Source organism: Pan paniscus, chromosome 12 (assembly GCF_029289425.2).
Source record: "Pan paniscus chromosome 12, NHGRI_mPanPan1-v2.0_pri, whole genome shotgun sequence".
In the NCBI taxonomy this organism is placed as follows: domain Eukaryota; kingdom Metazoa; phylum Chordata; class Mammalia; order Primates; family Hominidae; genus Pan; species Pan paniscus.
In genome coordinates this window covers 58,194,786-58,221,955 of record NC_073261.2, presented here as the reverse complement: position 1 = coordinate 58,221,955, position 27,170 = coordinate 58,194,786, and the positions used below count along the sequence as shown (strand labels likewise).

Sequence of the window (27,170 nt, the reverse complement as noted above, 5' to 3'; positions counted from 1 at the left end):
AGAACACATTTCAAAACAATACGGGCAATTAGGAAAAATCAAATATTTAAGTTTTTAGGACAAAATATGGAAATTCTCTATTAAGTGGTTTTTAAAATATGTTGCTGAAACATAACGGAAGAACCAGCTCTTTTGTACTTACAGCACAGAATTCTTCAAAGGATATTCTTCCATCTCCATCCTTATCTGCATTTATTATGGTTTTGTCTACAATTTGCTGTAACTGTGTATCTTTCAGATTGTTCCCCACCATCATCTTCAATACCTGGAAGAGTTCCCCATTGGAAATATAGCCATCTTTATCCATGTCATAGATACGGAAAGCAACTAAAAAAAGGGAAGGAAAATCAATTCCAATTACGAAGCAATCACAAGTAAATGCTTTCAGTAAGAAAGAAAATAGTAAACTGACAAACATCAAAATTATGACTATGAGGATGTCTCCTTCCTTAAAATAGAGTTGTCCTTAGGCACAGTTTAACATAGTTGGTTAAAAGTATGGGCTTTTGAGACTGCCTGAGCAGATTTAGTGGAGCTTAGAGTAGGTTAACTATCCCTGCTAAGCTTCAGTTTCTACACAGATAAAACTGGATATAGTAACAACTCCAACCTCTCCGGTTCTTTAGAACATTTCTTCCCACTTTCACTAAAAAAATCTCTTCTCTAAATTACATATGTAGTTTACATGGCTGTTTTCAGCAGAAAGAAACTGTTTTCCTTCTATCCAACTAAAAGCAGCAATGACACATTATTCAAATATAGTAGTTGCAAATGTCCTAAAAGGATTTTCACCAGAATGTAAAATTTCAGTTATGTCTAAGGATCTGGAATAAAAGACATCTTTTTCATTATTTTAAAAAGCATTCTATAATACAGTATGAAATGATGGTAGTATAAGAGAATGAAGTCAGTGAAGAAAAATACTTACACCTCAATTTCTGCTCCTTATCTCCTTTGACACTGAACTGAGAGACGCCCTCAATGAATTCTGAATAAGAGTTAAAAATGTTCACAAATCAGAGCTTCCAATTTTTTACACAAAAAACATATTTACCTTACATACCCACAAAAGGATATTTCCTTGCTGCAAAACAGAAGTACTACTAGCAACGTTTAAAAATAAAATTGCCAAATTTGAAACCTCAACAAACAAGGTCTCTCTGTATTTTTTTTATTTGAACTTGGAGTAATCTAAGGTCAATCAATTTGAACAAACATTTGTTAAGTGCAAGATAAAAGAACACTCAAAACATATTATTTAAGTTGTTTAACTCTTTCCTCTTAGAATATGACTGTAACAAGGGGCTTTAAAAAAAAAACCCACTATAAATTGTTCTGACACACACAAAAAACTTTAGACTTGTTTCAAAATTGTGAATCAAATATGCTGTTAGAAGTTTCATGACAAATGATCATTTTTCTTCACTGCCTGATAAGCACTAAATCATAATCAGTTTTATATCCCTCCACTTATAATTCTGTTCTCCAAACTAAAATAAAATCTATTGACAAATCCCTTGTGAAATGTTTATTTACTTGTTAAAACAAACAAACAAAAAAACTGGCTTGGCCCAGTGGCTCATGCCTGTAATCCCAGCATTTTGGGAGGTTGAGGCACGTGGATCACTTGAGGTCAGGAGTTCGAGACCACAGCCTGGCCAACATGGTGAAATCTCGTTTTTACTAAAAATACAAAAATTAGCCAGGTGTGGTGGCACATGCCTGTAATCCCAGCTACTCAAGAGGCTGAGACAGGAGAATTGCTTGAACTCAGGAGGCGGAGGCTGCAGTGAGCCGAGATTATACCACCACATTCCAGCCTGGGCAAAAGAGCGAGACTCCATCTCAAAAAAAGTAAATAAATAAATAAAAGGAATTGCAGCTTCTAATGTATATACGAATATACAGTATTGCCCTAAAGTGAGATTAATTTTCTAAAAAGAAAGGAAATACTGAGTCTCCCCTGCTTTTTGGTAGATTATCCTAAAGAATGACTTAATCATTTATGAACCACAAAGTAAAATGTCCTAGTTCATTAAGGTGTATATGCCACAGACGCTGAGGTTTTAACATAATCTATTATTGTAAGGTCACAAGGAATATAAGCACTTTTTTTTTTTTTTTTACACAGAGCTGTAAGAATACAAATAGGTTAGATAACTTGTGGTTATAAAAAATAACTACTTTCTTACCTTTAAAGTCTACTTCTCCATTCCCATCTGTGTCGAATATATCTATTACTCGCTGTACTAAAGGATTCTGTTGTAACTCAGGCAGAGACATGAACTCTTCCACACTCAAAGAACCAGAATTGTCCAAATCAAGCTTCTTAAATCTCTTTCCTAGCCTTTTAATTTCATCCGCATCAACTAAAAGCAAACAAAAAAGGAAGCAAGAATTTTTTAAAAATGTTCCCAAATCCTTTCTAATGGGCAGTAGCAAGATTTTAAAAAATTTTGTAATAGTTATAGGGGGGAAAAAATCCAACAGTTATCCAATAGTTTAATTTCCAATTTGATAAAAAGAGGTATATATTATAATGTTAACGAATTTATTCTAATAGAGTAAGTACAGCATAAATACTTGTATTTGGTTACCTTTCTGTTTGTTTGCACCTGCCATTACATACATCCGCTGTATGCTGAGTCTCAAGATATTCCAGGCCGGATAATGCTAAGCTGATCATGGAGGTCACAAAAGATTATTTCAGGACTGACAATGCTAAGCTGATCACGGAGGTTCTACCAGACAGGTTCAATCAACCTCTGTTCTGTAAACCGAAGTACTTTCATTTTCATTTTTCTTGTTAAATTTTAATTTACTTTATTTCTAATAGTTCATGGCTCAAAAATTCAAAGGGTATTCAAAATTCAAAGTTTCCCTCCCTTCCCACCCCGAGATATCCATTTCCTTTCTCTGAAAGCAACGTTGCCAGTTTCCTAAATATTCTTCCAGAGATACTTTGCAAGTTTGAGCAAATAAGCCAGTTTTTACTTAACAACCAAATAGCTAACAAAATTCACTTGTCAACACTTTAAAAGAGAAAGAATAACTAAAAAGAAATGTTTACATTAGTTTGTAAGTAATCCATAAAAATTCAGTGTCAGGTCTCTTATATAAATTCTTGAAACAACAGGTTTAAGCTATTTTCTTCTAAATTACATCATTTTCATTCCTTTAAAATATCTGACTAATACACATAAGTAATTTTGATCATGACTTTATAGAAATAATTACAAATATATTTTTTAAATTAAATACAATGGGCCAGGTGCAATGGCTCACGCTTGTAATCCCAGCACTTTGGGAGGCCAATGTGGGCAGATTACTAGAGGTCAGGAGTTACAGAACAGCCTGGCCAACATGGTAAAACCCCACTTCTACTAAAAATACAAAAATAAGCCGGGCATGGTGGCACGCACCTCTAATCCCAGATACTCACGAGGCTGAAGCAGGAGAATCACTTGAACCCAGGAGGCGGAGGTTGCAGTAAGCTGAGATCACGCCACTGCTTTCCAGCCTGAGTGACAGAGTGAGACTCCATCTCAAAAAATTAAAAATAAAAATAAATTAAATACAACAACTTTTAAAAAGAAAATTAAGAAGGCAAATGTTATACTGCCCATGAGTATATATGTATTATGGCCCACAACACTAGAAAAGAGTACAAATACAAGCTGTTTTGACAGCTTAAATATATGGCATCCTCACTGTAAGAACTTAAAAATTAAAGCATATATTTTAAATATAAATTATATTAAAATAGAACTATATACTATCAAAGTAAAAACTACAGCTACAAGATGGTGTTCTAATATGAATTAGTTCACACGTAATTCGTAAAGAGGAAGGAGAGTAGTATTGTCAGTAATCATGGAAATTTCATTGGTTCACAGGGATTTTTCACAGTAAAGGATCAGGGCAAGTTTCTCTAAAAAAAAAAAAAAAAAAAAAAAAAGCCGGGCGCAGTGGCTCACACCTGTAATCCTAGCACTTCAGGAGGCCAAGGCGGGTGGATCACCTGAGGTCAGGAGTTTCAGACCAGCCTGGCCAACGTGGTGAAACCTCGTCTCCACTAAAAATACAAAAATTAGCCGGGAGTGATGGCAGGGCGCCTGTAATCCCAGGTACTTGGGAGGCTGAGGCAGAAGAAGCGCCTGAACCTGGGAGGCGGAGGTTGCAGTGAGCTGAGATCGCGCCATTGAACTCTAGCCTGGGTGACAAAAGGGAAACTCCGTCTCAAAAAACAAACAAACAAAAAAAAAAAACCCCTCAATATATGAAGACCTTAAGAAAACAATAGTGAAGAGGTGCCTTCCTTTAGAGAAAACAAGTTTAGGGGCTTTAAGAACCTCAAGTCTTTCTAAAATTGTTATGTTGTCTGGTGAAAACTAAGGACACAGATGAAGTTGTGAAGACAATTTCTTTTGTTTTTATGCTCCCCCTCACCCCCACAACTATTAATAAAGGTAGGCATACATTGGCTCACTACTGAATTTTAGAAAAGTAGTTTCTACTAAAGCAAATAACTTCAACCTGTACCATACCTTAAAAGAAGCACAAGTCCCCGTTTAAGGCTCATAAGTGATGGGCTATGGTGTTTCATTTGTACAGTTAATTTGTACTTGCATTTTTAAGATCATTACTGTTTATGTTAATACTCTGTTACAAACAAAGCTGCATAATTTGAATGGTCTACTCTATCCATATTTTTCCCAGATGTGATTTCATGGCATCTGAGGTTTTCTAGAACGCATGTATCAGAAATGCTGTGATGAAAAATTTATCTAAATACTGCTGCAAACACCAAAATACACATACAGTCAGTCATGCGTCACTTAACGATGGGGTTACATTGAGAAACACATCATTAGATTTCGTCATTGTATGAACATCAGACTGTACTTACACAAACCTATGTGGGACAGCCTACTACACACCTAGGCTATATGGTCCAGCCTATTGCTCCTAGGCTACAAAATCTGTACAGCATCTTACTGTACTGAATACTGTAGGCAATTGTAACACAATGCTAAATATCTGTGTATCTGAACATATCTAAACATTCAAAAGGTACAGTAAAAGTATAGTATGAAAATTTTACTTAAATGGTACATCTGTATAGGGCACTTACCATGAAAGGAGCTTGTGGGACAGAAGCTGCTCTGGGTGAGCCAGTGAGTGACTGGTGAGTTAATGTAAGGGCCTAGGACATTACTGTAGACTTTATAAACTCTGTACACTTAGGCTACACTAATGATGCATTACTCAATGCAACTCGTTGTTAAGTGACACATGACTGTACATGTATTTTCAGCTCCATTATAATCTTACGGAACCACTGTGTATATGTGGTCAGCCACTGACCAAAAATTATTATGTAGCACATTAATGTATATAAATAATCTGATAAAAAAGTTCATATAAGCACTTCATAAGCACATCAACTACACAAGCATTTTATCCCTCTATTAAAGAGTATTCCTTCTTTAATGGAATATGTGACATAACTGCAAACTGTTCAAATAAACCTTATTTCCCCATTTTCTATCTATAAAATGACACACCCTTACTCTTGAAAGAGAAAAAATATAATGAAAGTCCTACAAATGCTTTTCGCTTATTTATTTATATGTCTACTCCACCTCAGGGCAGAGTCCATGACTTTTTCATTGGTGCTCTGAGCATCACATATAACAGGTGCTTAATTATGGTTTTAATAATGTTTTAAGTATTAATAAGTATTTCAAATGTAAAACTTACTGATTAAAATTCCATCAGTATTTAAAACTACTAGCTAACCAGGTACCAATCAGCAAACCATTCAGAACAGTGTCTCAAAGTTCGTAGATTTTGCTGAAGAGCTACCCTCTCCACGCTTGCCTTAATTTTTTACACATATACCAAGGATTAGTTAATTATTTTCTTCTTCCAATCTTGAGTTTTGCCTTAGTTTACAACCATAGACTAGGAAAGGTGACAGGGAATTTAAACATAATAGATCACAAAGGTGATCTATTATGAGTAGATAAGAAAAGATAATGTCTCCACAAACTTTAAGTGGACAAATCAGGATCATTTCTTCTAGGCTGTATGATTAATGGGAAGAGGAAAAGCAGAAACGTAGTATCATAATATTTATGCAAACTATTTATTAGTCTATTTATTGAAGTGGGGACATTAATTATAGTTTAGAAAGTTGTTTATCAAGAAACTAAAATTTAGGCACTTAAAGGATTGTTTTGGCTACTCAGAAAACTCCTCCAATCAAGAAGATAGCATTTCAGTCTTAATAAATGAATAAAAAATATTAAGAATACTTGAAAATCATAATCATAAATCAAATAAATATATGTGGTTCAATCCATCTTCTTTACATTGCCAACAGTAATCTTTCTAAAAGGCAAATTCAGCCAAATGGCTAGCTCCTGTGCTTTACATTTTCTAGTGGCTTTCTAATACAAAAAGTCTAAAGTCCTTGGCAATACTTAGCCTCAAATTTAAATTTCCATCTTATCTCTTTCCCCATTTCCTTTTCTTTGGCTACAATGCTCTTGGCACATCTCTGCTAAAGTATAGATTTTATACCTCCATTTCCTTATAAACCTCCTGCTGGAATGTCCTTGCCTGAATTCTCCATTTATGAGACACCTATCAATTTTTCTCTGAAAGGGGTTACTAATGATTTATCTTATAGTTGTATCATTATCTCACTCCCTGGCAAAGGCCCTTAGAAGGAGTAGTTAAATTTTATTTACTTGTTTTAATATCTTGTGAAACATTATAAAGTAGTTGATATCTGCTCTGGATGAGTAGTCAAAACTTTCCTCAAAGGCAAAGCAATGTGCCAGTGATCACATTTTACCTTGACAATAAATGACTTCTTAAAAAGCCCCTTTAATATGACTAGGAGGGAACAAGCTCTATCTAATCTTTCCATTCATCATCATTCCCACATACCCCATGTAGCTAAAACTGATCTTGAGCTAAGAAGCCAGTGCAGCATGTATGGAGGCAGTTATCTTTTCTCCAACCACTCATTTATTTCCTCATCTCCCTCCCCTCCTTTCAGCTACGATTACGATGATGAGTGAGATGGACTAAATACTCAGTATTTACAATCTAGTCGAGGCTGAGCAACTAGAGGAATCCATACCTAAATATCCAGAATATTTTTAAATGGCCAGCTTGGAAAGCAAAGCCAGGAAAAAATTTTAAAGCCAAGATCTACGAAAGTCAGCTTTCAAGAACAAATGGTAAATATAGTTATTTTAGGTATCAAACAAAATGATTTATTTGGTCATTACTGGCACCTGAGGGGCAGTTATTTAAGCACTTCCACTTGCCAGCAGTGTTGCTGTGCTGCAGTAGGATATTAGAGTATGAAACAGAGTTTTAATTCTTGAAATATCGGCATTAGCAATCACCTACAAATTAGGAACAGATCTCTAAAGCAGATCAAACCATCTTGTTAGCACCATTAAATTTAGTTTCAGCATATTTATAGAAGATTTGCACTTAGTACCAGTTAAATACTGAAGAACAAATTCTAACTTTTGGTGCCAATTTTCATTAAATATATTTTTTTCCTACTGCTTAGGATCATATTCCCTTAAAAGAGATGGACAAGGAAAAACAAACCTCACCCTCTTGACTCATCTTGTGACTCAGAGACACTCTTTTTCATATGTTTTGCCAGGTTGAAACTCATGTTATTTTTCTACTTTTTGGAAGGACAACTTTGGGAGGAATGCCTTAACAGTTGAAAATGCCTACATATTCAATTGACATTATATTAGACAAAATATTAAAATAATCTTCAAGACATATACTGTTATCTAAAATTTAAGCAAGGTGGCAAAAACTTAGATATTTTAGTCAGAGTTTATAAAACATAAAAAGTTACTAATAAGGAATTGGTAGATTGTTTATACAGAAAACAGACTGTTGAGACTTAACCTCGATCAATTGCACTCTGACGGTTCTCACGGATAAATGTAAAATTCAGATGGTAACTCATTTTAAAAAGTGACTTCAAGAATCTTGTTAATGTTACTACATAAAAGTATTAAGAACTTGCTTTTAGAGAGCTCATGTTGCTACACTAAATTTTAGTATTTTCAACTGGACATATTAATACTGCAGCAATATAATATTAATAGAAATAGAAGGTTACATATTCATTCATCACACTTTCAGATGATGAAACATAAATCATCTCCCTTATATATTTCTCTCATTTAGAAAAAAAGAATACAAGAAATTTCAAAATAGTAAGGAAGAGACCACAGTCTTCTGGTTCTGAAAGCATTGCTATTAATACATACACACCAAGCTGCTATTCAACTGTTGGGATTAAAAGTAAAGACAACTTAAAGCAGTGTGAACTGTTTTAGGTGATGCTAAAATTTTTCAGAATGAAGAGAAAATGAAATAAACAGAATGGTAGAAAAACAAAACTTTCCTCAAATTTTAGCCAATTCCCAATAATTGTATAGTAGAAAAAAGCAACAAGACTATTGCTTCATCAGGAAATTCTTTTAATAGCTACTTTATAAATAACTTATTACCTATTAATACACCAACTGATTTAAAACAAAGCAAGTATCTCTAAATTCTAACAATAATATTTTGAAAGAAACAACTATATGTAATGTGGGATCCAGGAGAGAATCCTGGAAAAGAAAAAGAACACTCTCCAAGTTTCACCATTTTTTTCACTCATGTATGTGGTTTAATATTCTTTAGCCAATGTTAATTTGTTGATGTTGATAACTGTACTATAATTCTGTGAGATGTTAACATCCCCACTTGGCTGAGGGGTATTCAAGAACTCTATTATCTTTGTAACTTTTTTGTAATTTCTCCTGAGTCTTGGCTCCAATTTGTGACAACTCTTGATTGATTGTCTTTCATGACCTTGAAACTTTTGATCCAGTATTTTGTAAAACTTCCCTCAGTTTGAGCTTCCTGTTTTCTCATGATTAGAATGCATTTAGGCATTTGGGGTAAGAATACCACAGAAATGATATTGTGTCCTCCAGTACACTGTATCAAGGGGCTCATGACATCAATATGTCTTATTACTAGTGATGTTAACTTTGATCACTTGGCCAAGGTGGTGGCTGCCAGATTTCTCCACTATAAATCTACCATCTTTTCCTTTGCAGTTAAAAAAATATCCTGGGAGGAGAGGGGGTAGGGAATACTTTGAGACTGCGCAAATACTCTTTTCTCCTCAAACTCTGACCTAATTTTGGCATCCATCAGCAGGTCCTGTCTGCCACATTTATTACCGTGGTATTTGCCTAATAATAAATTTCTTTTCCCGTCTTTCTTTCTACATTAATTGGGATGCTCCTGTAAAAAAATACAAAACCAAAACCAGTGCCTTCTCCACCATTTATTTATTAAAATACTTACATCAGCATGGACTCATGAGTATTTTAGTACATGAATTAAAATCCAATACTATCATTATTTTGTTAGTCAAATTGTTCCAGCTTTATTAGGTCTTTATTAGATCTTCAGGTTGGCTCCTATGCGGCCTTTCCAACAACCTCTTTTTTTTTTTTTTTTTTTTAGTACTTCCTTAATTTCTGGCACCATAATATGTTCAAGGCTTATCCCAACTATACGTACTATTTCTAAGACATGATTCTCCAATCTCTTTTGTACAGCAAGAAATTTAGAACCATATTATAGGATGAGAACTATTAGAAACTACTACTCCAATACAGGATCCCGGAATCTGACTATCTTAGAGGTATTTTGGAAAAAAGCCATCAGACATGGCAAAATTATCTATGGAAAAGCTTGTACTGAATAACTCCTGTGAAGATCACAAAAAAAAAAACCTCATAGTGTTATCAACAGAAGTTACTGAGAAGTTTTTCAACATAAAGATTAACTTAAAAGCTTTACAGTTTTTTATAAAGACACCTCCTACGAAGGTAAATGGCTGTATTTTCATGTGACCCCAATGAGAAGTAAAATCCACCAGGGGGCGCAGCAGATAAAACCTTCAAAAAGCTCCAAAAAAATTCTCCAGTTTTATAATGATCTTGTTGTGTACCAAGTAGAAGTTTAATATTTATATTCTGCAGAGTTTGACTACCAAATGAACAAAGCAAAGAGAGCACCCTATCAGTATTATGACAGACTTGAAATAGTATATTATGAAATGAACACAGGTCATACATGTATGTGTTGTACCTTTTCTTAAATACATGAAAAACTCATCCACTTAAAAGGTCTACATTCGAGAAATATAATCTTAGACTGCAAAAAGTAATGAGTCTTTTTGGAGCTCCTAGATTTCTTACATACTTTAAAGATTATCATGCAATTGTCAAATATGCAAAAACTCGGTATCACCACCAACAAAAGAAGTATCAAATTTTAATTAAAATGCTATTTTTTTTTTAATGGAGACTCACTCTGTCACCCAGGCAGGAGGGCAGTGGTGTGATCTCAGCTCACTGTAACCTCTGCCTCCTGGGTTCAAGCAATTCTTCTGCCTCAGCCTCCGGGGTAGCTGAGATTACAGGCGTGCGCCACCACGACCTGCTGATTTTTGTATTTTTGGTAAAGACGGAATTTCACCATGTTGGCCAGTCTGGTCTTGAACTTCTGACCTCAGGTGATCTGCCCACCTTGGCCTCCCAAAGTGCTGGAATTACAGGTGTGAGGCACAACGCCTGGCCTAAACATGCTAAAATAATTTAAGCCAACTTTGAGAAATAACTACCTTCAAATGATGCATTATTAAGTATATGGTTCTATAGGTTTTGACAAATGCATATACCTATGGAAGCATCACTACCATCAAGATAAAAGAACATTCCATGACCCCTAAACACTCCCTTGAGCCCTTTTGCAGTCAATCACCCTTTTCTTACCACCCTAGGCAACCACTGTTCTTTCTATAACTAAATTCTATCTAGAATTTCATGTCTACAGGATCATACAGTAGGTACTCGCGTCTATCTTCTTTTACTCACCAAGTTTTTGACACTAATCCATGTTGTTGCATGTGTCAGTTTGTTCCTTTATACTGCAGAGCAGTATAGTCCATTATATGGATATACCACAATTTGTTTATGCATTCATCTGTTGACAGACATTCCTGTAAAGCTACTATAAATATTAATGTGTATTTCTGTAAACAAATGTTTTCCTGGAATTGCTGGGTCACAGGGTTAAGTTTTCAGAAACTGTCAGTTTTCCAAAGTAATGTACCATTTTACTCTCCCATCAGCAATATATGATTATTTCAGTAGCTCCACATCCTTGCTAACAAGTGGTATTGCCTATTTTTTCATATATTTTTATTAGTGAATTGTGCTTTTAAAAAAAAAGCGTTATCTAAAAGATTTGTGAAATTCTCTATATACTGATCCAAGTCCTTTGTTAGGTATTTTCTAATAGTATTTTCTCCCAGTCTGTGAGCTTGCCTTTTCATAGGTGTATTTTTAAAACCAAAACCTTTCAATATTAATGAAATAGAATTTTTTCCCTTTATGATTCCTGTTTTGTGTGTACTAAAAGTCTTTACCCATCCTTGATCATGAAGATTTTCTCCTGTTTTCTTCTAGATGTTCCATTGTTTTATGTTTAAATCTATGACCTACGTTATATGCCTTTTAAATATATGATACATATAGAAAAATAGATGACTTTTTATTCCATACAGAAATATAGCTGTTTTGTTGAAAAGGCTCCCTTTACAACGGCATCTTTGGCAAAAAAAAAAAAAGCATATATATATGTAAATATATATGTAAACATATGTTTACATATACAATACACATATATGTAAAATATATACATATTATATGTATATATAATATATTTTACATATATGTGTATACATATATACATTTTACATATATACGTATACACATATATGTACATATATACATACATATATGTATACATATACATGTATACACATATGTGTGCATGTATATGCATATATATGTATACATGTATATACATATATACATATATGTACATGTATATACATATATGTATATATGTGTGTATGTATATGTCTATGCATATATGCGTATATATGCGTATGTATATATGTATATACATATATATGCGTATGTATATATATGTACATACATATATATGCATATGTATATATATGTATATACATATATATGTGTATACATATATGAATGAATGAGTCTGGACCCTCTATTCTGTTTCATTGATTTTAGTCTACCTTATGCCAGTACCACAGTGTTATGTTTTATGGTAAATCTTTAAATCAAGGAGCTGTACTTTTACTTTGTTCTGTTTAAAAATGCTGACTCTTCTGAGACCCGTGCATTTCCACATGGAATTAACCATCAGTTTGGTAAATTTTTTAAAATCTTGTTAAGAATTTGATTGGGAAGGTCTTGAGGAAGCTATAGATAAGTCTGAGTAGAACTGACATCTTTGTAACAAGTCTTCTAATCTATGAATGCGGTATATATCTTCATTTGTGTAGGTCTTTTTAAGTTCCAATAATTTTCTGTAATTTGGAGTACAGATTTTACACATATCTGGTTAAACTTATACCTGAGTATTTTACAATTTTACTCTATTATGCATGGTACTTGTCCATTTCATCTTTATTTGTATTATTATTTTTTTAAGATGGAGTTTTGCTCTGTCACCCAGGCTGGAGTGCAGTGGCACGATCTTGGCTCACTGCCACCTCCGCCTCCTGGGTTCACACCATTCTCCTGCCTCAGCCTCCCGAGTAGCTGAGAATACAGGCACGTGCCACCATGCCCAGCTAATTTTTGTATTTTTAGTAGAGATGGGATTTCACCATGTTGGCCAGGATGGTCTTGATCTCCTGACCTCGTGATCTGCCCACCTCAGTCTCCCAAAGTGCTAGGATTACAGGCGTGAGCCACCGCTCCCAGCCCCATTTCATTTTTAATTGTTCTTTACTATTATATAGAAATTACACTGTTTGGGTATATTATCCTTGTATCCTACAATCTTGCCAAATTCACATCAGTCCTAGTAACTTAACATTTGCTATATATATAAAACCATGTCATCTGGGAATAAAAACAATTTTACTCCTTCCTTTCCAATCTCAAGTCTTTTTCTTTTTCTTGATCATGTTGTGACTAGGACTTCAAATACAACGTTGATTAGAAGTGGTCAAGAGTGGAAAATCTTGTTTTCTTCCCCAATCTTAGGTAGAAACCATTCAGCCTTTCATCATGAGATATGAGTATGAACAAAGTAAAGGTTTTTTAGTAGATGCCCAATATCAGGCTGAGGAAGTTCCCTTCTATTCCTAATTCGCTAATATCATGAATAGATATTACATTTTGCCAAACACTTTGCTGTAATTACTGAGAAGATGTTTTTCTCTTTTGTCAAAATAGTAAATTACATTAATTTTTGAATGTTAAAATCGCATTCCTGGTATAAAAATCCCCTTGGTTGTGTTTTATCATCCTTTTTACACACCACTGAATTTGACTTGCAAATACTAAATGATTTTTTGCACATATATTCTCAAATAATGTTGGTTTATATTCCATATTGATTTTATTATAATGTCTTTGGTATTACCATCAAGGTAATGCTAGCTTCTATTTTCTAAGAGTCTAGATAAGACTGGGTTTCTTTCTTTCTTTTCATTAAATTTGATAGAATTTACCAGTAAAGCCGTTTGACCTTACTATTTTCTTTGTAGAAAGATTTTGAAATATGAATTCAATTTTATTAACTAATAAAAGGCTATTAAGATTTACTATTTCCTCTTATTGTCAGTTTTAGTAATTTGTTTTGCAAGGAATTTGTCCATTTCATCTAAGGTATGGAACTTATTGGCATAAAATTGCTTCTAACATTCTTTTGTTATCCTTTTAACATCTGTAAGGATCTGCAATGATTTCAGTGCTTTCATTACTGATACTGTGATTGCGTTTTGTTTTCTAGATTGCTCCTTCAAAATATAAATACCACATACCACTGACTTCCTCCTTATATAAAAAAATGACTAAAAATGACCAACACACTAGAACTCATTCACCCAATGGTGTCCAAAGATGTCACAAAAGAAGCTGAACACTTATAACAATCCTAAAAATACATTCTTAGAATTATTTTCAGTGCTCAGTGAGTTTCACGAGAAAATCTAGCATAGAAAAGCCATGTAACGTAAGCAGTCACAAGAAACCTTGAAGATGACAAACTCAAGATGAGGAAACAAACCCAAGGAGTGAGGTAAGCTGCTCGATGTTATAAAGCTTGATGACAAAGTGAGGTGACTGGGATTTCTTGAAATACTTTCTGATCTAATTTCTTTTCCTATGTTAGTTCCATCTGAAGAGTCAGCAAGGAGCCTTAGGCATCATTTCTATTCCCCCAACCTGCATTTCTGGGCTAAATGTGGAGAAAAGAGAATAAGAGTCTTCCCACTCTAGGTTGATAAAAATCAGACCATGTTTTACTAAGACGTCCTTTCTAACCCTTCTCTCAACATGTATATTACCGTTTTGCCTACTGAAGGCCTGTGTATTATTGTTTTTCTCCTTTTGGTTTATCCACATTATGGTTCAAATCAATACAGGCAGTAAGTTAATGAAAAGCATGTATTCATAATATCATACAAATATACCTTCAAGTATTCTGTTATTAATAACCCTGCTTAAAGATATACTGTTTATTTTTTAAACTAAAATGTATACTGCTTAGTTCAATGATACATCTTATTCAAAAGATCTGGCTCCTAAAGCATTTCTTTGTTCTATATATTAAGTCCAATCCCATCCCATTACATCACATTTTCCAGATCTTCCTCTTATTTTATCTACTGTTCCTATGTGATGTTGCATTTGAATGTTAGCTGCACCTTTCTTTAGCTTTGTACCACACTCCACTCCCCACCCTATTTTCCTTTAAAAAAAAATTATATTTCCACAAAAGAATGCATATTTAAGAGTCTTCTTTTACTTTCAGCCTCCATTATTCAAGACTTACTTACACGTATGGCTCCTCCAAAGCTTAATGTGGTTTACTGCCAAGAATGTCATACTGCATCCCCCAGTTTCTTTTTTTTCTCTCGTTGACTTTTATCTTAACATTAAAAAATTCCACCACATAATTCATATAACGGCTTTTACTTTCTTCTTGAAGACATTCTTCACAGACAACTCTGCCATTTCGTTCTAATTTGAACCAACTGCTTTCTAGGCCTATGGCATAGTTGTTATCCTGAGATTTTCACTGGTGTGTTAGTTAGGAATTCCGTTTCTGGGGTCTCATTTCATCCTCTTTCTTGAACTTCTATTTCATTTTGCTAGGTACATATTCAAGAACTCGTTTAAGTTAACCTTCCCAAGTCCTTAAATTTCTGAAAATGTCTTTTTTTGTTCTCACATTTGAGTGATCATTTGGCTGTTATCAAATTCTGGATTAGAAACTCCGAACTTTGAATGTATTACTCCACTGCCTTCTACCAACTACTGCTGCTGTGAAGAAGTCCAATGCCAGCGGACTCCTATTCTTTTTAGGTAACAACTTCTATGTCTGGAGGCTTTTAGGGTTTTTTTACTCTTGAAATTTTAAAATTACAAAAGTTGAAACTAAACATAGATGTTCTTTCATCTAATCTTGGCAATCAGAATGCTTTTAAACAAAAGATTCAATTTTTCAAGAAAGAGAAATTTCTCCTTTTATTTCACTGATTATTTCCCCTTCTATGTTATCTAATACAGCTCCCGAAATTTCTTTCAGTCAGCTGCTATCACTCTGTGTTCTCCAAATCATTCTTTCCTTGCACATTTTTCCATATCTTTTATCTTTTGCTCTAACATTCTGAGAAAGATTCAAGAAGTTTTATTTTTGTTACGCAGATAGCTAGACTTTTTCACTAGCTAAAGTAACTGATTTCTTCAAATTACTCAAATTTGTGCTAGATAACGAGATTACTATACGTCATGAACCTCATTACCGAAACTACAAATTTCTTAGTGCTGCCACAATACCAAAATTTGACAGTGTGGATAAAGCAAAAAAAGCTAGTCCTTCCTTTTCTTTTTTCGTTTTTTTTGTTTGTTTGTTTTTTTGTTTTTTTGAGATGGAGTCTCGCTCTGTCTCCCACACTGGAGTGCAATGGCACAGACTCGGCTCATTGCAACCTCTGCCTCCTGGGTTCAAGTGATTCTCCTGTCTCAGCCTTCCAAGTAGCTGGGATTACGGGCACCCACAACCATGCCCGGCTAATTTTTCTATTCTTAGTAGAGACGAGGTTTCACCATGTTGGCCAGGCTGGTCACGAACTCCCCACCTCAGGTGATCCACTCGCCTCGGTCTCCCAAAGTGCTGGGATTACAGGTGTGAGCCACTGTGCCCGGCCAGTCCTTTACTTGAGACTACTTGTTTAAAAACTTGAAATATTTAATATATACTAGAGAGTTCAGGGAATTTTTTTTTTTTTTTTTTTTTTTTTTGAGACGGAGTCTCACTCTGTCGCCCAGGCTGGAGTGCAGTGGCATGATCTCAGCTCACTGCAAGCTTCGCCTCCCAGGTTCACGCCATTCTCCTGCCTCAGCCTCCCGAGTAGCTGGGACTACAGGCACCCACCACCATACCCGGCTAATTTGAATCCAGGGATTATTAAAAACCGTCTGTAACACTAAAACAAGGTAACCCAAACTATTTAAGTTCATGTACTATACTTAAGAAAATCCTTTGTTCTTCTCGTCATTACTTAATTCTAATGCTTTACTGAGAGCAAGCAAAGCATAAGTAATTCTCAGTGACTAGGTGAATTAAATCAGAATTCAGATCACTAAATTACCAAGTAAATGATAAATGACAGCTGGTAAATTGTCTAAGAAACATTAACTGTATAATAAATTTATGAAGATGTTAATGTAAAGCAACAACTGCACAAGTCAATTTCAAAATTAATGGCCTACAATGTTTTAACAATAAATGGCATTTTAGGGCCAGGCACAGTGGCTCACACCTGTAATCCCACCACTTTGGGAGGCCAAGGCGGGTGGATCACCTGAGGTCAGGAGTTCAACACCAGCCTGACCAACATGGTGAAACCTTGTCTCTAATACAAATACAAAATTAACCAGGTGTGGTGGCACACGCTTGTAATCCCAGCTACTCGGGAGGCTGAGGCAGGAGAATCGCTTGAACCCAGGAGGTCTGCAGAGGTTGCAGTGTGCCGAGATCGCGCCACTGCACTCCAGCCTGGGCAACAAGAAAGAAACTCTGTCTCAAAAAAAAAAAAAATGCTGAAATGAAAGAGGAAATCAAATTAACTACAGATAACCTTTTTCTCTGAAAACACTGTTTTCAAAACAGCAAACCTCCCTGAGACGAATGTGATTAAGAGCAGACATTAACAGCAAAGTTATTATCCTTAAACTTTCACATCACCTGTAAATACTCAAACCAGAAACAAAACTGCTTGAATGTGAAACTGTTTACTAAAAACAGAAACAGCGTTCTAACGGCTAGAAAGGTTTCTACTGGCAGTTCATTATGCAAAAGGAGAGGTTCCTTCAGAGTCTGCCAAGCTCTTCTTAGGGGACCTTCTAACAAAAGAGAGATGAGACATCTTTTTAGATAAAAGATTTAATCTTTCACCTACATTTAGTCTACAAAACAGCCCTTGTGTTTACTAATTTTATCTAAACCATTCAGAATTACACTGGCTTTATCAAAAATTAGCTGAATCTGATTTTCCACTCTTACTTTCAATTGTGCCCCAATCTAGTCTTCTGCTTAAATTATCTAAAGTAATATCTTGCACTCAGTCACTTTTCCAAAGTTATCATGCCAAGTTAGAACTAAGGCTTCCACTTTGAGCAAATCACCTCAACAGAGTACACATTTCCTAGTCCAGAGAGGTTAGCCAACAGACAGAAATAAAGTCACAATGGCCTAGAATAAATTCAATAAAAATCCAACACTGAATTGAATGACATATACATATATATATACACACACACACACAATATATATATTCTGATATATATATATTCTGATATATATATATCAGAATACCTATGTCTTAGACAAATCTAGTCTTGCCTAGAATTATTCATGTAGACAATTATAACATTAATTTTGTAAGATTTACTGAAGACAGACTATATAATACTATGATTAAAAATATTGACTATGAAACATGATGGCCTAAGATCAAATCATGGCTTTGTTACTTCACCTGCTGTGTGACTTAAGCCAGTTATTTAAAGTCTCTTTGCTTCTATTTCCTCATCTGTACAATGGGGAAAGTAATTGTACCCCTCTCCTGAGGCTAATATGAGGATTAAAAGAATTAACGTATGTAAAATGCTTAGAATAGTTCCTGGGACATGGTAAGCACCATACCATTATGGATTGTTATTATTTATGAAAACAAATGGGGTGACTAGTAACTAGGTTTTCCCAAAGGTATACAGCCTTTAAAATTATCCAACGAGTTGTCTATGTAATCCAGCTCTGAGCTCTTGCTAGCTGATTCAGTCAACCAATATTTACTCAGCATCTGCTTTATGCCAGGCATTATGCTTCCACTGTCAAAGTCCCAATTCTTTTACTGGTGAAAATTAGTTTGAACAGCCACTTATTATTAAAGTTTACAGTCTGCATGCCATTCTGAATTGTAATTAAATAATTATTTCTTATTGATTTTATTCTTGGTTACTTCCTTCTCCCCTTTTCCATTTATTTAAAAAGCCCCAACTTTTCAATAATAGAAAATTTCAAACACACACACACAGTTTGAAAAAAGACTATAATGAATTCTATATGCTCATCATCCAGTTTCAACCATTAAACATAAGAAAAATGTTATCTATATCCCACCCCAGTTATTTCAGAGCAAATCCCAGACATATCATTTCCTTGTAAGTAATCAGTATTATCTTTTTTTTTTTTTTTTTGAAACGGCGTTTCACTCGTTGCCCAGGCTGCAGTGCAATGGCGCAATCTTAGCTCACTGCCACCTCTGCCTCCTGGGTTCAAGCTATTCTCCCGCCTCAGCCTCCCAAGTAGCTGGGTTTACAGGCATGCACCACCATGCCCTGCTAACTTTTTACATTTATTAGTAGAGATGGGGTTTCACCATGTCGGTCAGGCTGGTCTCGAACTCAGGTGATCCACCCACCTCGGCCTCCCACAGTGCTGGGATTACAGGGGTGAGCCACTGCACCTAGCCTAAACAGTATTATCTCTAAAAGATAAAAACTCTTTAACACATCGTAACATTATCACACCTAAAAATTAATTATTTGGTATCAAATAATCAGTGTTCAAATTTCCCCAAAGGTCACAAGTGATTTTGTAGATTTTTTAAATCAATCCAGATGTGGCAATTAGACAATGTGTTGATAAAATGAAGATGACCTTGATAGCAGTGTCAGTGGAGTTATAGCAGCCGAAAGCCAGATTGCAGTAGGCCAAGAAATTAGCAGAAATAAGGAAATAAAGGTGATTGTGTAGGCTCTTTTTTTTTTTTTGAGAGGGAGTTTCGCTCTTGTTGCCCAGGCTGGGGTGCAATGGCGCGATCTCGGCTCACAGCAACCTCCACCTCCTGGGTTCAAGCCATTCTCCTGCCTCAGCCACCCGAGTAGCTGGGATTTAGGGATGCGCCACCACACTCGGCTAATTTTGTATTTTTAGTAGAGACGGGGTTTCTCCATGTTGGTCAGGCTGGTCTTGAACTCCGGACCTCAGGTGATCCGCCCGCCTTGGCCTCCCAAAGTGCTGGGATTACAGGCGTGAGCCACCGCGCCCAGCGGCTCTTAAGAGGTTCAAATACGTGAAAGAACAGAGAGAAACTTCCAGGTACATGCAGGATCAAAATCAAAGAGAAGTCGACTGTGTTTATAAACTGAAGAGAGGAAGAAGCTGAAGACATATGGGAAAATAAAGAGAAACTTAACAAAGTAAGATCCTAGAGATGAGATAGCACAAGATCAAAAGCACAGGGGAAGGGCTAACCATGAAAAAGGGAGGCCTGATACTGAAGGAAAGGAGGTTAAGATTAAATGTGAGATCAGACAAGTTTCTCTTGTGGCAGGCAGAGGTGAGGGGGGAGGCCAACACTTAAATCATCCCCAAGTTTTCTCAGTCCCTAGTTTTCTCAAGCATTAGGAGCAAAATCATTTATTAAAACCAGGTAATGCAGGCAAGTTTGGGTAGAATGCTGATGATGTGGATAACATATAAGGAGACTGAGAGAAATAACTACACAGGTCAAAGAATTAATCCACATTCTAATCCTACACAGCTTTCAAATGTCACCCCTTCCAGGAGGCTTTTCTTAATTTCCTTAACCAAAGGTAATTTTTCCTCCTTGGAACCTGTGTTTTTATTTCTCATAATAGTTTACCCATACTGTAATAATCTATGTATTTCCCTTTTTCCCAGTGGCTAATCCATAAGTACTTGGTAGGTGCTTACTTATCTGTGTGGCACAGGAAAGAATACAGTATGTTACAGCATATAATTTAGAGTCCTGTTAAACTTTTTTAAAAAGTAGCACAACTTTACACTGAAAGAAAAAAAGCTGAGAGGACACTGTGGCTGGGGCAATTAAATAAGGCCAAACAGAGAACACTGGCTTGAGCTAGGTATGGAAGGGATGAGAAGGCATGACAGGAATTAACCTAAATAGGGAAGTATAAATAGTGAAGTGTGTCAAGGACTGATTTCAACAATCTTATAATATGAAAGTACTATTCACAGATAAAACTAAGCTCTTCCAATAGTAAAGAGGTTTTGGGGAAAAAAAAGCAAAAAAAAAATTACTACAATGTGTGGGTGAACAAAAAAAGTGGCAGTTTTAATGTGGAGAAGGTCATTTTTGGGAAATTGATCCAAATAGTAAGGAAAATATGATTAAAAAAAAAAAGCATATAAGATTCTAGTGAACCAAGCAGGAAAAAAGAACTATATAACAGACAAAATAATTTAGATAGATTCACAGCTGGCTGAACAATGACAAGTATAGATCTTTAGTGACAAGGCTCAACAGTTTAATCAAAGTATAGATTAAAGTGATAAGAAAGAAGACTTACTACTAAGTTCTGAGGATTAACTGAAAAGGATAGCTTTAACAGTGTATGAAATCTTATTTCAAATGCTTATCACACAAATAAAAAACCATGACTTTTGCCATCCCAGATGTACGTAAGGAACATCCATCTGCCTTTTGCCCTAGGACATTTTTCTCTGGCCCTCAGTCCCAGATTTAAAGAATGAGCAGCAGAAAAGAATCTGGGAACTATGGTTCCCTCAAGACTTCTGTTCTTTGACGGAGAAATAAAAAATTAATGTCCTAGTACCTCAATCCCCATTGGAGTTTATGCTAGCCACAACCAATCCCAACTCTAATGCAGCCTAAAGCCTAATTACAGACCTCTGCACCTCTTTCTTTCCACTATCAAGTGGAGGAATAATTCACGTCACATGCTCAAACTAAATGGTAAACAGAAGCTCAATTTTGAGTGGAACTCTTTCAATTCTAGAGAAACTATAAAACAGACTCATTGCAGGGCGCAGTGGCTCACGCCTGCAATGCCAGCACTTTAGGAGGCCGAGGCAGGCGGCTCGCCTGGGATCAGGAGTTCGAGACAAGCCTTGCCAACATGGTGAAACCTCATCTCTACTAAAAATACAAAAATTAGCCAGGCGTGGTGGTGGGTGCCTGTAATCCCAGCTACTTGGGAGGCTGAGAGAGGAGAACTGCTTAAACCCAGGAAGTGGAGGTTGCAGTGAGCCGAGACCACGCCATTGCACTCCAGCCTGGGCAACAAGAGCAAAACTGTTGTCTCAAAAAACGCCTGACTCACTGACTTTACCAGAGACAAGTATTATAGATCTACATAACACCCAAAGCACCAGTCTGTAACTTCTGTCTAGATCATATTCTGTAGATAAGTTAACTGTGCAGTAATGACTCAAATAATAGTTCTCAAGTCCAGAAGCCCACTATAGTCTACAAGAGTGTTCAGTAAGCTTTTTTCTAAAAGGCCAGGTGGTAAATATTTTAGGCTTTGTTGACCATATGGTCTCTGTTGCAATTACTCAACTCTGCCACTGCAGCACAGAAAACAGAAAAATGGGCATGGCTATGTTCCAATGGCTATGTTTTATTAATAAAAACTGCTGGCAAGCAGCAGTTTACCAATATTCCTGGTCTAGAGGCTAGTAATTAGGTCTAGTTTTGGTCAATTCTAACACTATTCTAGATGTAACATTTTATTTCATGTTTTAAAATAGAAATATACATGCCCTCATATGATCCTAATTATATTAAAAATTCATAAAAAGGTTGGGTACAGTGGCTCATGCCTGTAATCCCAGCACTCTGGGAGGCCAAGGAAGGTGGACTGTTTGAGGCCAGGAGTTCGAGACCAGCCTGATCAACATTTTTCTACTAAAAATACAAAATTAGCCAGGTGTGGTGGCGCTCACCTGTAATCCCAGCTTCTTGGGAGATTGCGACACAAGAATTGCTTGAACCTGGGAGGTGGAGGCTGCAGTGAGCCGAGATCATACCACTGCTCTCCAGCCTGGGTGACAAAGCAAGACTCTAAAAAAAAAAAATTTTTTTTTTAATTTAAAAAAAATCATTTAAAAAAGTCTGGGAGGAAATAGCAAAATAAAATGTAAATAGTGATTGGGATGGAAAGATTATGGATAACTGGTCATAGGTATCGCCATTTTTTTTTAAATTTAAAAAACTGTGGAAGTTACAAAATAGCAGATAAATTAATAAATAAGTAATTTGGGTTTAGGTCAACTGCTATTAAAAAAAAATAAAGGCCAGGTACAGTAGCTCATGCCTGTAATCCCAATACTTTCAGAGGCTGAGGTGCATGGATTGTTTGAGCCCAGAAGTTTGAGACAAGCCTGGTAACATAGTAAAACCCGGACTCTACAAAAAAATGTTTAAAAAACTTAGCCAGGAGTGGTGGTACATGCCTGTGGTCCCAGCCACTCCAGAGGCTGAGGTAGGAGAATCGCTTGAGCCCCAGTGAGCCAGGCTGCACCGAACCATGGTAATGCTACTGCACTCCAGCCTGGGCAACAGAGGCCAACTTTGCCTCCCTCTGTCGAGTTTTAAACTCCCTCTATCCAAGTTTGTAAGACACAACAACAACAAAACAGCCCCAACAAAAACAACTCAAGGTACTTATTAATACCTGAGAGTTGAAGGAGAATGAAGTTAGTCAAATAAAGAGCTGACCAAAGACCACTCTACCCAAACTCATAAACAAGCAAAGGTGGTAATAGGAATGAAAGAAATTGACAAGTGTTTTGGGGGGGAAAAAAGGAGATTGCTGAAACATAATGAGCAATGGGGAAAGTGGTCTTAACAATACAAAACAGAAGTGACACCTCATCTCAAGGTAAGATGTCTCCTCAAGCAAGGCAAGCCCAGCCTCATGAAACAGGGGCTGAAGAGGCTATGTCTGCTTGCAAGGAAGGTTCAGAATGGTTGTGGCAGTTCCAGAACCTCATATCTTAATCTATTGGCCTCTATTCCAATTCTTACAATCTCCTCTTTCCCAACCATTGTCCTTTCACACAAAAGATCTTATTATTTCTCTCAATTAACATAAGCTCCCTGGGTCATCTTAACTGGTCCTTCATTCAAGAACTTCTAAGCATGTAATTTTCTTTAAGTTCTCCAATACAGCCAAAAGTAACCAGCCCATCCACACTCCTTATACTCCTCATTCTCCCCAGCAAATATTTGACAATAGCAATTTGGTCTACCGAAGTTCTGCCTTCAATAAGAACTTTATTTTACGCAACCATAAAATAAGTTAATGTTCCAATTTGTTCATGATAATGGGATCATTATTATCTTCAAATCCAACTAAGTCAGACAACCAATCTAGATTTCCATTACTTTGAAAGTGTGCAGACTACAGCATTCCTGGAATTATATTTTTCGAGGGTTCAACAGACAAAAAAATCTAACTCTAGGTAGTTGAAGCGAAGGTTGTTTTTCAATGTTAGAAATTGTTAGGAGGCTAAAAAATTAGTCTGGGTTGAACTTTTAGGAAAAATTCACAAAACCAAACTACAGAACGAGGCCATCAAAAAACATAGTTTGGCCATCCCAAATCCAAAAATCCAAAATCCAAAATGTTCTGAAATATGAAACTTTTTGAGTGTTGACATGGCATGCAAAAGAAATGGTTTTTGGAGCATTTTGGATTTCAAATTTTTAGATTTGGGATGCTCAGTCAGTATATATAATGCAAATACAGGCATACCTCAGAGACATTTTAAGTTTGCTTCCAGACCACCACAATAAAGTGAATAAAGCGAACTACATGAATTTTTTTTTTCCAGTGCATATAAAAGTTATGTTTACGTTATTACTGTTGTCTACAAAGTGTGCAATAACATTATGCCTAAAAAACAACACATATACCTTAATTTAAAAATACTCCATTGCGGCTGGGCGCGGTGGCTCACGCCTGTAATCCCAGCACTTTGGGAGGCCGAGACAGGCGGATCACAAGGTCAGGAGATTGAGACCATCCTGGCTAACACAATGAAACCCTGTCTCTACTAAAAATACAAAAAAATTAGCCCGGCGTGGTGGCGGGCGCCTGTAGTCCCAGCTACTCAGGAGGCTGAGGCAGGAGAATGGCGTGAACCTGGGAGGCGGAGCTTGCAGTGAGCCAAGATTGCGCCACTGCACTCCAGCCTGGGCGACTGAGCGAGACTCTGTCTCGAAAAAAAAAAAAAATACTATATTGCTAAAAAATGCTAAGGATCACCTGAGCTTTCAGTGAGTTGTAATTGTTTTGCTGTTGGTAGGTCTCACTTCAATGTTGATGGCCACGGACTGATCGGGGTGGCTGTGACAATTTCTTAAAATAAGACAGCAATAAAGTTTTGCCACATCATTTGACAATTCCTTTCATAAAAGATTTTTCTGTAACATGCAATGCTGTTTGACAGCATTTTGCCCACAGTAGAGCTTCTTTCAAAACTGGAGTCAATCTTTTCAAACCCTGCTGCTGCTTTATCAGCCAAGTTTATGGAATATTCTAAATTCTTTGTTGTCATTTCAGTAATGTTCACAGCATCGTCACTAGTGGACTCCATATCAAGAAACCACTTTCTTTACTCACCCATAAAAAGCACCTCCTCATCTGTTCAAGTTCTATCATGAGATTGCAGCAAATCAGCCACATTTTCAGGCTCCACTTCTAATTCTAGTTCTTTTGCTCCTTCTATCACATCTGCAGTTATTTCCACCATGAAAGCCCTGAACCCCTCAAAATCACTCATGAAGACTGGAATCAACTTCTTTCAAACTCTTGTTTATACTGATATTTTGACTTCCCATGAATCAAGAATGTAATTAATGGCAAATCTATAATAGTGAATCCTTTCCCGGTTTGTTTGTTTTTTTTTGGAGACAGGGTCTCGCTCTGTCGCCCAGGCTGGAGCGCAGTAGTGTGATCTCTGCTCACTGCAACCTCCACCTCAGGAGTTCAAGCCATTCTGGTGCCTCAGCCACCTGAGTAGCTGGGATTACAGGCATGTGCCAGCATGCCTGGCTAATTTTCATATTTTTGGTAGAGATGGGGTTTCACTATGTTGGCCAGGCTGGTCTCAAATGCCTGACCTCAGGTGATCCACCTACCTTGGCCTCCCAAAGTGCTAGGATTCCAGGTGTGAGCCACTGTGCCTGGCCCTTTCCAGAACGTCTTTAATGTACTTTGCCCAGGTCCATCAGAGGAATGACTATCAAAGGCAGCTACAGCCTTACAAAATGTCTTTCTTAAGTAATAAGACTGGAAAGTCGAAATTACTCTTTATTCCATGGGCTACAGAATGGATGTCGTGTTAGCAGGCATGAAAACGTTACTCTCTATGTACATTTCCATCAAACCTCTTGGGTGACTACCTGCATTGTCAATGAGCAACAATATTTTGAAAGAAATCTTTTTTTCTGAGAGGTAAGTGTCAACAGTAGGCTTAAAATATTCAGTAAACCATGCTGTAAACAGCTGTGCTGCCATTTAGGCTTTGTTGTTCCATTTATAGAGCACAGGCAGAGGAAATTTAGCATAATTCTTAAGGTCCTATGATTTACAGAATGATAAATGAGCACTGACTGTAACTTAAAGTCACCAGCTGCATTGGTCCCCAAGAGGAGAGTCAGTGCCACCTTCATCTTCTGGATAACTTGTTGCAGCTTCTGCATCAGCACTTGCTGCTTCAACTTGCAAGTTATGGAGATGGCTTATCTCCTTATACTTGAAGAACCAACGTCCACTAGCTTCAAACTTTTCTTCTGCAGCTTCCCCATCTCTCTCAGCCTTCAGAGAATTGCTCTGCACTAGGCTTTGGCTTAAGGGAATTTTGTGGCTGGTTTGACCTGCTATCCAGACCATAAAAATTTACCCATATAAGCAATAAGACTGTTTCATTTTCTTATCATTCGTTTGTTCACTGGAGTTAGCACTATTAATTTCCTTTAAGAACTTTTCCTTTGCATTCATGTCTTGGCTAATTGTGTGGCACAGGAGGCCTAGCTTTTGGCCTATCTGGGCTTTTGACACACCTTCCTCCATAAGCTTCATCATTTCTAACTTCTGATTTAAAATTAAAGATGTGTAATTCTTTCTCACTTGAACAATTAGAGAGCAGTGTAGGGTTATTAACTAGCCTAATTTCAATACTGTTGTCTTAGGGAATAGGGAGGTCTGAGGAAAAGGAGAGAGTTGTGGGAATGGCCAGTCAGTACAGCAGTCAGAACATAGACAACTGGACTAAGTTCACCATCTTACATGGACACCGTTCATGCTGCCCCAAAATGATTACAATAGTAACATCAAAGATCACTAACCACAGACCACCATACAGATATAATAATGAAAAGGTATGAAATACTGCAAGAATTACCAAAATGTGACACAGACAGGAAGTGAAAACATGCTGCTGGGAAAATGGCAGAGACAGACTTGCTTGGCATAGGGTTACCACAAACCTTCAATTTGTAAGAAACACAATTATCTGCAAAGTACAATAAATCAAAGCATAATAAAATGAGATACACCTGCATACTACCCAAAGCAATTTACAAATTCAATGCTATTTCTATTTAACTACCAATGACATTCTTCACA

The 27,170-nt window shown here is 36.4% G+C and overlaps 1 protein-coding gene across 3 annotated transcripts in view; it reads right to left on the bottom strand.

Annotated features, from left to right (window-relative positions):
- The window catches only part of PPP3R1 (protein phosphatase 3 regulatory subunit B, alpha), a 72,874-nt gene that overhangs the window by 7,469 nt on the left and 38,235 nt on the right, over positions 1 to 27,170 (bottom strand). For 2 of the 3 annotated variants that reach the window (XM_034953292.4, XM_055107887.1), the window contains exons 3-5: positions 2,193 to 2,369; positions 929 to 988; positions 143 to 327 (exon numbers count right to left, since the gene is read on the bottom strand). In XM_034953292.4, coding sequence (XP_034809183.1) covers positions 143 to 327; positions 929 to 988; positions 2,193 to 2,369 — 422 coding nt within the window. Of the gene's footprint in view, positions 1 to 142; positions 328 to 928; positions 989 to 2,192; positions 2,370 to 22,479; positions 22,598 to 27,170 lie in introns of all 3 variants that reach the window. The other variant, XM_063594903.1, reaches the window with a different exon arrangement.